Source organism: Canis aureus, chromosome 37, assembly GCF_053574225.1.
Source record: "Canis aureus isolate CA01 chromosome 37, VMU_Caureus_v.1.0, whole genome shotgun sequence".
NCBI classification, from domain to species: Eukaryota; Metazoa; Chordata; class Mammalia; order Carnivora; family Canidae; genus Canis; species Canis aureus.
Window position 1 is genome coordinate 12,018,231 of NC_135647.1, and position 14,191 is coordinate 12,032,421.

At 44.1% G+C, this 14,191-nt stretch overlaps 1 protein-coding gene across 3 annotated transcripts in view; it reads right to left on the bottom strand.

Moving 5' to 3' along the window:
* JARID2 (jumonji and AT-rich interaction domain containing 2) overlaps window positions 1–14,191 on the bottom strand; it is a 260,932-nt gene that overhangs the window by 100,558 nt on the left and 146,183 nt on the right. The window contains exons 1-2 of one of the 3 annotated variants that reach the window (XM_077885785.1): window positions 13,411–13,536; window positions 4,200–4,341 (exon numbers count right to left, since the gene is read on the bottom strand). The exons of 1 other annotated variant lie outside the window; for it this stretch is intronic. In XM_077885785.1, coding sequence (XP_077741911.1) covers window positions 4,200–4,341; window positions 13,411–13,477 — 209 coding nt within the window. In that variant the 5' untranslated portion in view covers window positions 13,478–13,536. Of the gene's footprint in view, window positions 1–4,199; window positions 4,342–13,410; window positions 13,537–14,191 lie in introns of those variants that run through there. One more of the 3 variants, XM_077885784.1, reaches the window with a different exon arrangement.

Genomic DNA, 14,191 nt, shown 5'->3' on the forward strand with positions numbered 1-14,191 from the left:
TTCTCCCTCTGCCTGTGTCTCTGCCTCTCTCTCTCTCTGTAACTATCATAAATAAATAAAAATTAAAAAAAAAATAAAATAAAATAAAAGTACACTGGGGGGCGGGGGGCCTGGGGGGGGCTCAGTTAGTTAGGCATCTGACTTTTGATTTCAACTCAGGTCATGATCTCAAACCAGGCTATAGGCTCCCTGTTGAGCATGGAGCCTGCTTAAAATTCTCTCTCTACCCCTCTGCCCCTCCCCCCAACCCTGCTCACACACACCTGCTCTAAATAATAAAAGTACACAATCACACCCAAGTTTTTTGTACACCATGTTCCTTTCCACCAGCCAAACAGGTAGCAATCCATATTCCCATGACCATCATTCTGGAGTTTGTCTATCCATACCTGACTGACAGCATCCGTCCATTGCAGTTTCTGAAAACACTTCAATACTTCCTGCAGAAAACACAAGTTTTACAAGAGCCAAGTGTAACCAGATGGGCAATGTCTGGTCACCTAACAGGATGATGAGGGTAAGGAGCTTGGCGTGGCCATCATCAAATTCACAAGGAGCTGATTATAGACTCAAAGTCTATAATGTCTCCATTTGAACAGTGAGATTACATTGATGTAGATTTTTTTTTTTTTAGTCATTTACCTCAATGATCAAAAGAAAAGGAAAATTAACAAACTCCCAACAGTTCAGAGTCCTCCAAACCTCCAGCAGCTGAGATGTTCTGTCCACCAAACAGGCTGAGTTTCTAGAAAGTATGCCTTTTCCATTCACAAAGAGTGGACAAAGATTTTAGAGGATTATCTTTTAATGGCTAGGTAAGAAGATATCATTCATTTTTGCCTCAACAACAATAAATAAATATATAAATGCTACAGAACTCTGGATTCTACTGCTGTGTGCCAAAAAAAATCCCTGACGTCAAATAAAACTAATGGTGGCAAGCACATACGGCCATACATAGCTCAGGGGGGTTTCTCATAGAAAAATAACACTTTGCAAAAACACAAGATGTTTGGACTAAAGACTTACAAAACACATGACATGCATCATCAGAAAATGGAATCACTCTGATTTCCAGGTTTGAAACGCAAGGCAAGGATCTGAGACTTGTAACCATCTATACCTCATAACTGAATATTTCCTACAGAAGTCCAACACAAGCTCTCGCTTTCCTCCACTCCCAAAACAAAAGGCATATAAACTGGTGATTCTAAAAACTATGTGTTTAAGGAAGAGCAATTAACTGTACAAGAATGGCTAGCAAATCTTAAAGAATATAGAATGCTTTGTCCAGAGCAAAGACAAAAACCATGGCCCTGGAATTTTTAGGATTCAGTGTTTTGTCCCTACTGAGAACACAAGGGTTCAATCACAAGTTCCGCTCCTTTCCAGTATATAGACACCAGAAACTGTAGACACAAGGTTAAAAAGGAGCATCTAGGCAAAAATGCTCAAAGTGATGTTTGGAAATAACCACTTGAGGTTGTTATTCTGGGTTTGACCTTGTCATCAGCAGGGACAGCACAGCCCATCACCTTATTAGAAAATGTCTAATACATGTGAGATGAAGGAAGGCTGAGTACCGAGTCCGGGAAGGCAATGACAAAGCCCCAGGATTGGAGATGTCAGTTCTAACAACCTAACTGAGAAGGCAAGGTTCATTTCAAATGATTTATCCTAATATCAATGAAGAATCAAAACAAATGAGCAACTTAAGAGCCAGAAAGTATTAGATTAGAAGTTATTATTTTGGGGGCACCTGGGTGGCTCAGTCAGTGAAGTGTCCGACCCTGGATTAGGGCTCAGGTCATGGAGCCTGCTTAATATTCTCTCTCTCCCTCTCCCTCTGTCCCTTAAAAAAAAGTTTGTTTAAAAAGTTACTCTTTTGTATTTGCTACTGAAAGAAATTTAAGCCCTAGCCTCCCTACCTATTTGGAACCTGCAAAGCCTTCCTCCTGCAAAATCCAGGCCACTTCAGATGAGCCCTAAATCCAGCCTCACCTGTCAAACAGAAACCCTGATGGACTTTACCAGTAAAGTGTGATTATCACCAAATAAAATGCTACCATGAATCTTTAATTCAGGAAAACAAGGTACTTGGCACATTAAAGCAGATTAGAGGGGATCCCTGGGTGGCGCAGCGGTCTGGTGCCTGCCTTTGGCCCAGGGCGTGATCCTGGAGACCCGGGATCGAGTCCCACATCGGGCTCCCGGTGCATGAAGCCTGCTTCTTTCTCCCTCTGCCTGTGTCTCTGCCTCTTTCTCTCTCTCTCTCTGTGACTATCATAAATAAATAAAAATTAAAAAAAAAATAAAGCAGATTAGAAAAGGTTACATTTCCTTTAGATTCATATTGAACAAAATTTTCTCTTTTCTCCTGTCCTAGAAACCAAAGTTAAAGGACTCATTTGCACACAGCAGCCACACCCCAACACAGCACTGTGCAAGGAGGAAAGAAAGAAGCCAGTAGCACTATCAACTAAGGCAGGCACTAGGACTCCAAGACGAAGGGCCAGCACCCCCTTCTCCCCAAGAAAATGAAGCCTTATAGATCCTGGTCATCATATCTGACCCCGACGCTGGCAGGATCTTTGGGTGCGTGAATGTGTATGTGTCAGCCTCACCACTAAAGGACCAGGGGCTAATAACACCCTGACCACATTCAGAGTTTTGCTCCCCAAAGATGAGAGATGATACTACATGCATGACCACGCATGCATGGACATGGTTTAGAAGCATGGACCAAAAAAAAAAAAAAAAACACAAAAAAAAAACAAAAAAAAACACACACACACACAAAAAAAAAAGAAGCATGGACAACATCATTACAGGTTCCAACATAGTTACTGATGGGATTCATAACACACATCCTTGACCTCTCTCCCTTCTCTTTTGATGACGCATTTCTCAAACTGGGCTAGAGTGTTTGTGGCAAACATCTGAAACATGAGAAACTTGTCACTGAGACATTCACCCAAGGCTCTTTAAAAAGAGTGACCTACAAGGCCCAGGACCCTGGCAAGGAAGAACTTCTTCAGTATGCTTCCTGATTGTACTAACACCAAATCTAAGACCTCTTCTGAAACACAGCACAGCAAATTAAGAGAAAATTGTATCAAGGGTTTTCTAAATGAAGACATGGCATGATGGAAGAAAACTAAGACTGAGCTATCACCTCAAATTTCAGACCCAAGTACAATTCTGTTAAGGATCTTAAAATACCTAACACATAGTCAATCCAATCCTTTCCTCTTAATTTCCACTATACCCAGTACTTCATTAGATACATGCAATCTAGACCATTTCCAAAGGTAACTAGAATGCTGGAGAAAGAGTAAATAGCAGCAACCAGGCTGCTGGAAATTTTTTTTCTTTTTCCCAACCTCTCAAACTACCAGGTTCTAAGAAAAAGTCATGAACCTAGTCATTCAGGAAAACCTCGAGTATAAGAACAGGAAGGGAGGGGAAAAAAAAAAAACAGAAATGGAATATAATTTCGGGGGGGGGGGGAGGAGTTAGAGGTGGGGGGCACAACACGAGGTATGAAATAAGGCAGATGACCAGCAAGGGTTTTTTTTAAACACCCCACTAACACAGCATTACATAATGTCACTGGCACTGTTTGACTGTGAAACCACAAACTTACCAAATTCCCATGGCCAACTTCCCTATCAAAGGCTCAAGCTTATTTAGGAAAGTTACTTAAACAAATAAACAAAATGGTAAATTAAAAGTTTTATGAACGATTTCACCACTGCTGCCTGGGTTCAACACCAAGTGGTTCTGTTTTTCTGAGGCAGGAAATTTTTCAGAAAAACACATTTAATTCTTCACGTTTAAAAACAGCTCTCTTCTGAAATGGCCAAATCCCATCGAATGGACTCCAGAAAGTGACGAGAATCGCTTAAAATGATCATAGCAGGTGAATTATAGGGTGGCACCCCTTTGGCCAATTCTCAAGGGCAGGAACAAGCTCTATTTGGCCCACAGCATTTTCTGGTGTGTTTGTTCTTAATCACAATGAGTGGACAACATTGAGAAACCAGGACACATAATACAGAACATCCAGAACCCTGGCTCCGCTATGGAAACCAGGAGGCTGGTGTGTGGGCCCGAGTCTGTTCCCCTGTGGGAAGAACTGGCGCCTGGTTTGAAGTCCCTGGTTTAAGGTGCCAGCATGTTCAGCCTTGGGTACTAACCTTTTCCTCGACGGCCCTTCTTCAAAATCTGATGAACTAACATCGTTGCTAGTAGAGGACACTTGGGAGGCATCGTCCTTCTCATTTTCTGACTGTTCTGACGCTGGTCCTAATCCCTTAGACTGGCCATGACCAAGGAGCCCTACAGGTGAGAGAAGGGGACAAACAAACACATGACATCAGGAAGTCGCACTTTACCACAGTCACCCTGACACACTGGCCAATGAAGACAGACCAGGGTTGGGAAAGAAGAGGATTAGAAGGTACATAGTCCGCTCTGGAGTGGGACACCTCATCCTACGTTAGGCCTAGGAACTCATTTCGACAGGAAGAAATTCAGGCAGGATTTTGTCACCACAAGATACTTGTAGGGTTCTTTTTGAAATACATAAACACTGGGGTGCCTGGGGGGCTCAGTTGGTGAAGCATCTGCCTTGGGCTAGGTCATGATCCCAGGGTCCTGGGATCAAGCCCCATGTCAGACTCCCTGCTCAGCGGGAAGCCTGTTTCTCCTTCTCCCTCTGCCTGCCACTCCCCCTGCTTGTGCTCTCTCTCTGTGTCAAATAAAATAAATAAAATATTTAAAAACAAAAAAGAAATACATAAACATCTTTCAGGGGTGGGGAAAGGGGGTGGAAAGGAAGAAAGACACTTCCTGTATTACTTATTCGAACTAGTTAAATTTCAAAGGCTAAAGATGTATGCTAGAAATAATTACTGAAATCCTGGGGTGGCTGGCTGGCTGGCTCAGTTGAGGAGCGCATGACTCTTGATCTTGGGGTTGTGAGTTCAAGTCTCATGTTGGGTATAGAGATTACTTTAAAATAAATCTTAAAAAAAAAAAAAAGAACCACTGAAATCCTTTTTGGAACTGCCTTCAGAAACCAGATGAGAAAAGCATATTATTTTGAAGCCACAGCTTAACTTATTAACTAGAAATCCTACTACACAACTTCCTCTTCTTCATTATTCATTACATTCCATTTGCCTTTGATAGTCTCAAAGGATAAGGCCTCACCAGGACTGCATATATGGCACCATGCAGAAGATGGAGCCCTGGGGTCCCAGGGAAGGGCCTGTGCCAAGGGATATTGGAAGTACCATAATAAATACTAAGACCACATTAATGGGTGACAGCTGAAGAAAAGCCTGGCCAGTCTTCTAGCACTCAGATATCCCTGCATTGAGGGTTCTAGAAACAATTTAAGTCCTACCAATGGGAAGCTTGCCCCCATGCAATTGTCTGCAGCGACTGGCCCCCAATTCCACAGTCTTGTCACCAGCCTCATGGGCATCAGAAGCTGGGGGTCGGCAGGAATGCCAGCACAGCTGTACAGCTTGGCTTTAAGCAAAGCCAAAGGTACTTTGTTCTTCCAACCCTTCCACCAACTCTATAAGCACTTAATTCCCCGTATTAAATTCCTTTTTGGTTCAAACACTTAAGATTGGTTCCTACTAGTTGCACTGAACACTGTATAGGAAACAAGACTCTATGTTATCTGGTATGCCGTCTGAAAGAACATGGTACGTTGCAACCAAGCCCTGAGACTTGACCTATTTGTGCATGTGCTCCCCTGCTCGTGTACTTTCATATCATTTTCTGAGGATGAGTAACACTGTACAGTTGGAAATCTACCGCAATGCAAAACATAAAAAGCCCACGGCTACCACTTAGACATGCAGCTTTTGGGAGTCAGGACTGCAACACAGAAGTGAAATCATACTTCCCCAATAAAGAGGAAATGTGAGGAGTTTACACCATAAGGCCAAAAGGAGACATTAATTTTATGGAAGTCAGAGTCTCCAGGTAGATGTACGATCCGTGCTATGCACTACTATGGCCACTAGTCACATGCACCTTTTTTTTTTTTTAATGTGTTTGGGGGGGCAGGCAGAGAGCAGAGGCAGAGGTAGAGAGAGAATCTTAAGCAGGCTCCATGTCCAGTGCAGAGCCAGAGCCCAATATGGGACTCAATCTCAGGACCCCAAGATCATGACCTGAGCCAAAACAAAGAGTTGGAGGCTTAACTGCCTGAGCCCCCCAGGTGCCCCAATCACATGCAGCTACCGAGCATCTGAAATACAGCTACCTAGTGTGGAGAAGGAAATGATTTATTTTTAATTTTAATCAACTGATAACATTTGATTATTTTATATTGATTAATTTTTAAACACTCTGGATGTATCCTTGGGGTTGAGTCAATTATATGAAAATTAATCTTCCCTGCCTTGAGATTATTTAACGAAACTCTAGACAATTAAACCTATATAATACATAGGTATTAACTACATAAAACGACAGAGAGCACTTTAGTCATGTCACAGGGTGGAGACAAAGCCTCCGGAAAATAGGATGGGTACACAGGAGATACTCAGAGATTAAAGAACTGGGCCAGGGATATATAAAAGTCATAAATGTAGAGAGGAGATGGGTGAGTGGCCACACTTGAAAAAGATGAGCAATTCAAAATAAAAACTTTGATTACAGAACCACATGTAAAACTAGTAAGTGAGAGAAAGAGAACATCATAAGCATAAGCTTATGATGTAAATACAAAACAGAGAATAAAGAAAGAGAAGAGGGAGGAAATGGGAGTTCATCCATACTTTTATTTTTTTATAATTTTTAAGTTTTTATCATCTGTTCATTTTCTTAACACCTACCATATGTCAGCGCCCTGGGGAGAGAGGCATCTTCAAACAAGACCTAAATTCCAGTGATAAGGTAGATCGACAGGCATACATGGGTGGATCAGTTGGTATATGTGTAAAGAAGAAATCTCGCCCTTGGAGGGCAAGGAAAAAAAAAGGGAGGGGGGGGGGAGACAGTGATTGTGACTCAGTGAAGCCAGCTAGCACATTGGCAATAACCAGGAATTGCGAAGCTGGAATTTGCAATATACCTACAAGTCAAAACCAAAACCAGGGGTGGTGGTAGTGAAGGAGGAGGAGGAGGAGGAGGAAGAGGAGGCGGCAGCTGTATTTGGATCAAGGAGGTAACAAGCAAGGACCATGTGCTGTTAGGCGAAGCCCAGGCAGAAACACTGCTGTACCATTCAGTACATAACAAGATCTTCTGTATTTGCTGAAGAAGTAAGGAGTGAGTGAGTGAGTTAGCAGAGAAGAGTGAAGCTATTCAGTGACAAGCAAGCTATACTCCTGCCCTTCTGACAAGAATAACTTCAGCAGATTATAGAGCAATGATTCTTAAATTTGAGCATGAATCAAAATCACCTGTCCAAACACAGTACCCTAGGCCTCATCACCCCCAGTCTGTCTGTCCTCTTTCTAACAGGTTCTCACATGATGCTGGTGCTCGTTTGGCTGGTCCAGGAAACCACATTTTGAGAACCATGACTGTACTACGGCAAAGCCAGGTCCAAGCCCATAGAAGACCTAGTGCCCTGAGACACCAGGATGCTCCAGGCAAGTGTGAAATTAGAGGTGAGGAAACCAAGTCTAATCGCACAATCTGTTACGACCCAAAATGAAAATAAGGCATCTAACCTCAAAATTCTGTTGGGGCATTCTTCCTCCTTTTAGCAGGCATTTTGTGAAGGCAAAGAAGATTACTGACACAATTCATCACAAAGCTCTCAGGACAAATTCAGAGGAAAAAAATAACATGCTGGGGGATGGGGGTGGTGGAGTATTCATATCTAAGAGGCATCAATGTTAAAAAGTACAGGATGTTGCTCTCCTCCCAAAGTCAACTGTCCAAAGTGCAAATTCAGGGAAACCAGATTATGAAATTTTACAAGGAAACGGGGAACCTGAATGGACTATATGTGAGCTTGTTGAAGCTCACTGGTCAAAGAGAAGTGAGCTGAATGCTCTATTAAGCCACATCAAGGCAGGGCTGAGCTACATGAAAACGACTGAAGTAGTGTAGGTCCATTGTCCCAAGCCCTCGCCAGACTAGTAACATCTTCAGAGGACTCCAAAGTCTCCCCCATTCCAAGGATAAGCGAGAAGGGCTACCAGGACTTGAAGAGAGAAATCGGATTCCCTTTCCACATTAGGAAAATTAGGGTCTGTACAGAGGGAAATGATTGCTTGTCAATGCAAACTGAAGGAGCCCAGCTTTCACTACTGCCTTTATGAGAGGCAAGACCCATTTGTTCTGCATGCAATCCACTCTTTCGATTTTGAGTACTTCTATCCTGTACAGAGAACGCTCACGCTCAGTTTTGTTAGGCAGTCCACACAGCTGGACAGAAATGTGGGTTTCTTCCTTTTCTTGGGTTTTTTTTTTTTTTTTCCTGCCCACCTCCACCCGGCTCCTCCTCCCCTGCCTCCACCGACTCTCACATCTCTAGTGTACTAGCTACCCCATTTCATCTTGAACGTTTTAATCCAAATCATACTGCCTGCCCAATCCAGAGGAGCCAGGTCAGCAAGATGGAATACGATGCCACAGGGCAGAATGGCAATTATCAGAACATTAGACAAGCTAATGTATGTTGCCTTTTCTTCTCCCTAACAAAGCCCTGCCATCCATTTTTTTCTGGATTATTATTTTTAGTCGATGAGAAATAACGGAACAGCGTACCCTCCTCCAAACACCCAGGCTGATTTTATTTTCCCAAACCCCTCCCCCAATCAACAAGGAACCTTCACTGGGAGAGGAGGTGAAATGGAGAAAACTGAATGGCCCAGAGAGCCCCTTCTCGCCACATGAGCATTTGTTCCTCTCTATTAATATTCAATAGGTTGAACTTAAATTAAACCACGTCTATTGTCTTTCACAAAAGCAATAAATATGAGTTGAAAATTCCAAACCACTGCGGGGGAAGGCAGCGTGCTGGCCAGCCAACAGCAGTGGACAGGCATGGACAGGAGTGGCAGGGCACTGTCACTCTCAGGCCTGAGACCACTGGGCCACGGCGGGCAGCAGTGCCCATGCACCCAGACTGAGAACCCCCAAAGAATCCAGTACCGCAGAACGGAGCCCTTCGGCCCATTTCCCAAATTAGCAAGAGACGAAAACGCTTTCAATTCAAAGCAACACACCAAAACTGGTTTCATTTCTAAGCCTGAAAGAGCAAGGCAGTGAGTAAGAAGAATTTCTGTCCTGAAGACTGAAGATGCAGGAGCATGATCTCCCTCTTGCTTTCACAGAGACGGGGAAATGGGGGGCTGGGAAAATCAAAACACAAACAAGGCCAAGGATCCCGTTTAGCTCAAGAACTCCAGCTTAAGCATCCGATGAGAGCTACAGATTTCAGAACACCGGTGTAGAGAGAGGAGGGAATCCTTTTCTAACATTGTCACACACACACACACACACACACACAGAACGTGCAGCCCTTATAATTTCATATTTTACACACAAAGAAGTTTCACCAGCCCTCCCATTAGCTACACGTACATCACAGAATATAAAACCAAAGGGGAAAAAATTGAACGCTGCTGTTTCACAAAAAGCAATGTCTAAAGACGGGTTAAAGAGAAGGGGGAAAAAAAAATAAGGAGACCTTTGAAGCTATTCCCTAGCTTCCAAAACATCTGGAGCACACCAAACATATTAGCATATCAGGGAGAGTTGATGTATTTGGCTTTGTTGTGGAAGAGATGCACAAAAGGTAATTCTCTATTATACAGCCACTGCCCGTCTGTCACCCCGTCATTGTGAGACAAGGTATCACATTACATATTAAACAGTCAAGCATCCAAAGAGAGCTTTCATTTTCAGCTGCAGTGTGTGTGTGTGTGTGTGTGTGTGTGTGTGTGTGTGTGTGTTGGGGGATGGGGAGGGCTGTCACACTTTGAGTTGAGAGAAAAATTGTAACAACGGCCCCGTTGGCTAAGGTACGACCCTCTCAGTGATATTCAGAATGCACAGTCTGCTGCCATTGCTAGTGAAAAATAAACTCTATTTTTCACCCAAAATTTTTAGAGAAAAATCTGTGGATCGCTTGTTTTGCTCTGGGATGCCAGGGGAAATCTGGCTCTGGCCAGTCTCGCAGGTTCAACATGAAGACGGAGTCTGAACCCAATGTACACACTTGGGTCAGTAGCTAAGCTTTATGGATCGATCCTGGGGTTCCAGGGAAGGGGGTAAGCAGTGCAGAGAGGTCTGTGAAGCCAAGCCCCAGGCTGGTCCACGGACATGCTCCCCACATCAAAACGCTGAGGTGGACAAGAACAAATGACAGTCGTGGGGCATGATGTCACTGCCACACTCGTGGTCAATGAAGCACAAATGGAAGTGGTTTAATACCTCGGCTTATGGGAAATAATTATCCCTTCCCTCTGGACGGCCCCTGAGCAGATAGGGCTCCCCTTTGTCTCCTCTCAATCAGCTATGGGGATTTGCCACTGCAACCAAGGAAGGGGAATCCAAGAATAACCCCAACGATCCCTCAAGAAGAGCCCCAAGATAGACGACAAAGGTTTTTGTTAGCTTAACACTCAACAAGTAAACCGACAGATCATCCCCCAGCTCTTCCCACCACCAATCTTTCCCCCACAAAACCTCCTTGGTTCTGAACCTGCCTTGCAGGCTTGAGTTTTTGAAAAAAGGTGTCCCTGAAAAAAAACTGATACAGTACTAATTAATTACCAGGGAAAAGTTGGGCCCACTGGGTGGGCAAGGAAAAGATCTGATTCTATTCTTTTCTTCTGATTATTTCAGTAACAAGCACGTGGCTACACTGGAGACAGACCAGACAGGACCCTTGAGCCCAGAAAGGATTTCCTCACCTTGAGGCAGAAAGGAATGAGCCAGCAGACAGGACACGATTAAACACAAGAAGGGTGACCACACTGCTGCTAGTGCTGAAACGGGCCTGGTTCTGGAGATCTAAATCCCAAAGGAGAAAGCACTACCCAAAGACAAAAGACCTCTCCTTCCCACATCCTGACCAGGAGTCACAAGAAGAAAGAAAGCAATCCTCATGAAGAGACTCCAACAACCACCACCAAAGAGTCACAGTTGTGGCTTCATTTGATACAAAAACCACTCAGTGGGAAGGACCCAGGATCTCTAGTTTCTGGACCAGCCCTGGCAGCTACTGGAACCTGATGATCATAATGGTGGGCAAAACCTACAGTGTATTTTGCAGTGACTCTTTTACTCCTTTAAGGTAATGGGCTCTTCCCTTAGATTCTCCCTCCTTTCACTAGTTCTTTGGCCGCACTGTGAATTTTACAACATCACAACACGTAGAGTACCTCGAATAATAATGATAATAGTAATAGTAATTGCTACAATAGAAACATCCACATTGCTCCACAATGAGAAGCTCCCTCCACTTTTGCATGCCATCATTAATTACTCCTCCATCCCAAGCCTTATTAACTCCTCCAGGCCCAAACTCCATTCCAATACCTTATTGATTTTATGCTGGCAAACCAGTCAAAAGCATGCCCACCATGCAACCTAGTTATAAGTGCTCAGCTAAAGCACGAATCCTTGGGAGTCCCCCAAGGACACGCAACTCAAGCTTGTATCAGGTAAGTAAAAAGGTTCCACTGTACAAATGGCCCAGTACTGAACACTCCAGAGGTCAAAAACCACATTTCACCTTCAGAAGAAAAGGGATGAAAGGCGAAGCTGGATTTCGGCCGGTGTGGAGACGGAGCTGCAGAACAATGCCATCACACATGGTAGAGGTAAACACAGGGCATTTTCAGACATTCCCTTAGATAGATTAATGAAACCAACACATCCCAAGTTTTACATCCAAATAACTGGATGCACCAAAAATCATATTTTTTCCCCCTAATCATGGAATTTGCACTTCTCAAAGAGAGATTTCCATATAATAAGCAGCAAGTTCTCAGAGAGCTAGGGAAAGTCTACCTTTCAGTGATCACCACATGCATGTATATTTATCTTTAAAGCTCCATATCATCACTACAATTACCCCACAGACGAGTTACCCAAAGACACAGGCACTCAAATATTAGCAAGTCTCTACAAAGTTAAGCAAAGCTGGCTTCAACTCAAATCAACAAACTCCATAAAGTTATGAGTCTGGGTACTAGTTTGTGCTGATAAACAGGCACAACGCCAAATACTGTGTCCTGACTAACATCACAATTTGTGGGTAAGAGCCACACCCTTAACCCTAAAGCCTTTCTGGCAGCTTTTATTCCCTAATACAATAAAAATGGACCCCACATAAGTTCTGGATTCTGTTGTGCTTGTAACATGACTGGCAGGCACAGAAGTCTCCGAGGGCCCTCATTATTACCTCACCTGCACAAATCACACTGCACACCCACTTTTCAGATGAATAGATTAAGAAAGAATTAAGTGGACTCTTAGAAGGTATAAAGAAAAAAAGAACAGAAAGAAAGAAACAGAAAGCTACTGACAGACAACAAGCAAGTGCAGAGAGGCCTACTACCTCTCAGAGCAACATTCTTTCTCGTACTGAAATCTAATGGAAGCAACACAAAAAGCAGAACTCTAGGAACGCGGCCACAGATTCTGCAAAGATCTAAAATTGATAGCTCCTAAAATTCATTTGTGTTTACATCTGGTAATGCAAACACAGATTAATGCATGAAGGGTGGGAGAAAAATCTAGAGCACTCGGAGTTTCAAGCTCTCAGGGCTGACCTAGAATCACCTAGTATCCACGTCCGTGCCTCAGTTTCCTCCATCTATCGAGGAAGGAAGACAAGAGATAGGAAGTATTAAAGGAAAGGAAGCCATGCATGCTGCTGATAAAGGAAACCAGAGCTGTGTTGAGGATGAACTAATTAACTTTAATCAAACATCTATTTTTAAATGCTGGGAAATGATCACATAAACTGGCAATAAAATAAAGGGACCAGCCATAGCTGGATGGCGTTCAGTCCCCAGAGAAATCTCTAAATTCATACAAGCCTGGCTAAAACTGCAGATTTGGCCAAAATGGTCAACAGAGCTGAATGCTTTAAGAACGACATTAATTCTCTCTTGTAAATTTCCACAGTGCCTTTGCAGGAGCCACCACTGCCCCCAGGGAGGGTACCAAAGCTGAAAGAATATTAATATTAAGCAATTGCAACACTTTTTTTTTTTTTTTTACATACAGAGAGAGAGAGAGAGAGAGAGATCTATCTATCTAGCACCTTGCCATCCATAATGGATTTAACCAGGACCCCAGCAGGAGGAAAAAAAACACAAAAGGCCTATTTCTCCCCAACAAAAGCCACAGCAGCCTGAAACAAACCTAGAGCTATTTGGTTTTTTTATTTTATTTATAGGAACAGACCTTCTATCCCAGGTTCCTCAAGATAAGCCACCAAAAACTGCACCTGACAGACCCGTGGAGCAGCCATCCTCAGAGCCGGATCATTGCAGAGAGAGAGACAGAGAGGAAGAAGGGACACAGGGAGGGAGGGAGGGAGGGAGGAGGGAGGGCGAGTGCGGCGAGGCAGGCTCCAGAGCACTTGTCAACAATCCTCCCCTGTACGTAATAAGCAGGCGGCGGGGCTGCAGATTCCGGCGGTGCAGATTCCGCGCAGCAATAGGACGGCCGCAGCCCCGGGCCCAGGGGGAGGGGAGGCGCCAAGGAGGGGAGGTTATTTATGTGTAGGGGAGGGAACCCAACCCCAAAGAGGAGGGGTTGGGGGGCGCTCTTCCCCCCTCCTGATCCTGGGGTGGTGGGGGCCGCAAAAGAGCGACTGGCTTTTCTCTATCCAGGCAATGCAATTCCAATTCCCCCCAATCTGCAATGCAGATGAATCCTTGTTTGAGAATTTCTGGGGGGGGGGGGGGGGGGGGGGGTTGTGGAGGGGAAAGACAGGACACCTCTGATGGGGGCAGTCAGTTTGATGGTCCACACGTCTGCCAGACTGCCCCCCCTCCATGCACACATTTCACCCCTACACAAGGCAAGGAATGGGGGTCGGTGGCACATTTTCAATGGCATCCCTTTTTAATATCATAATCTGTGTCATTCAGCACTTGCCTTTTATTTATTTTTATTTGTTTTTTTGGCTGGGAGACCTGGGCAGTGATCCAGACAGACTGCAGAAATTTCTCTCCACAGG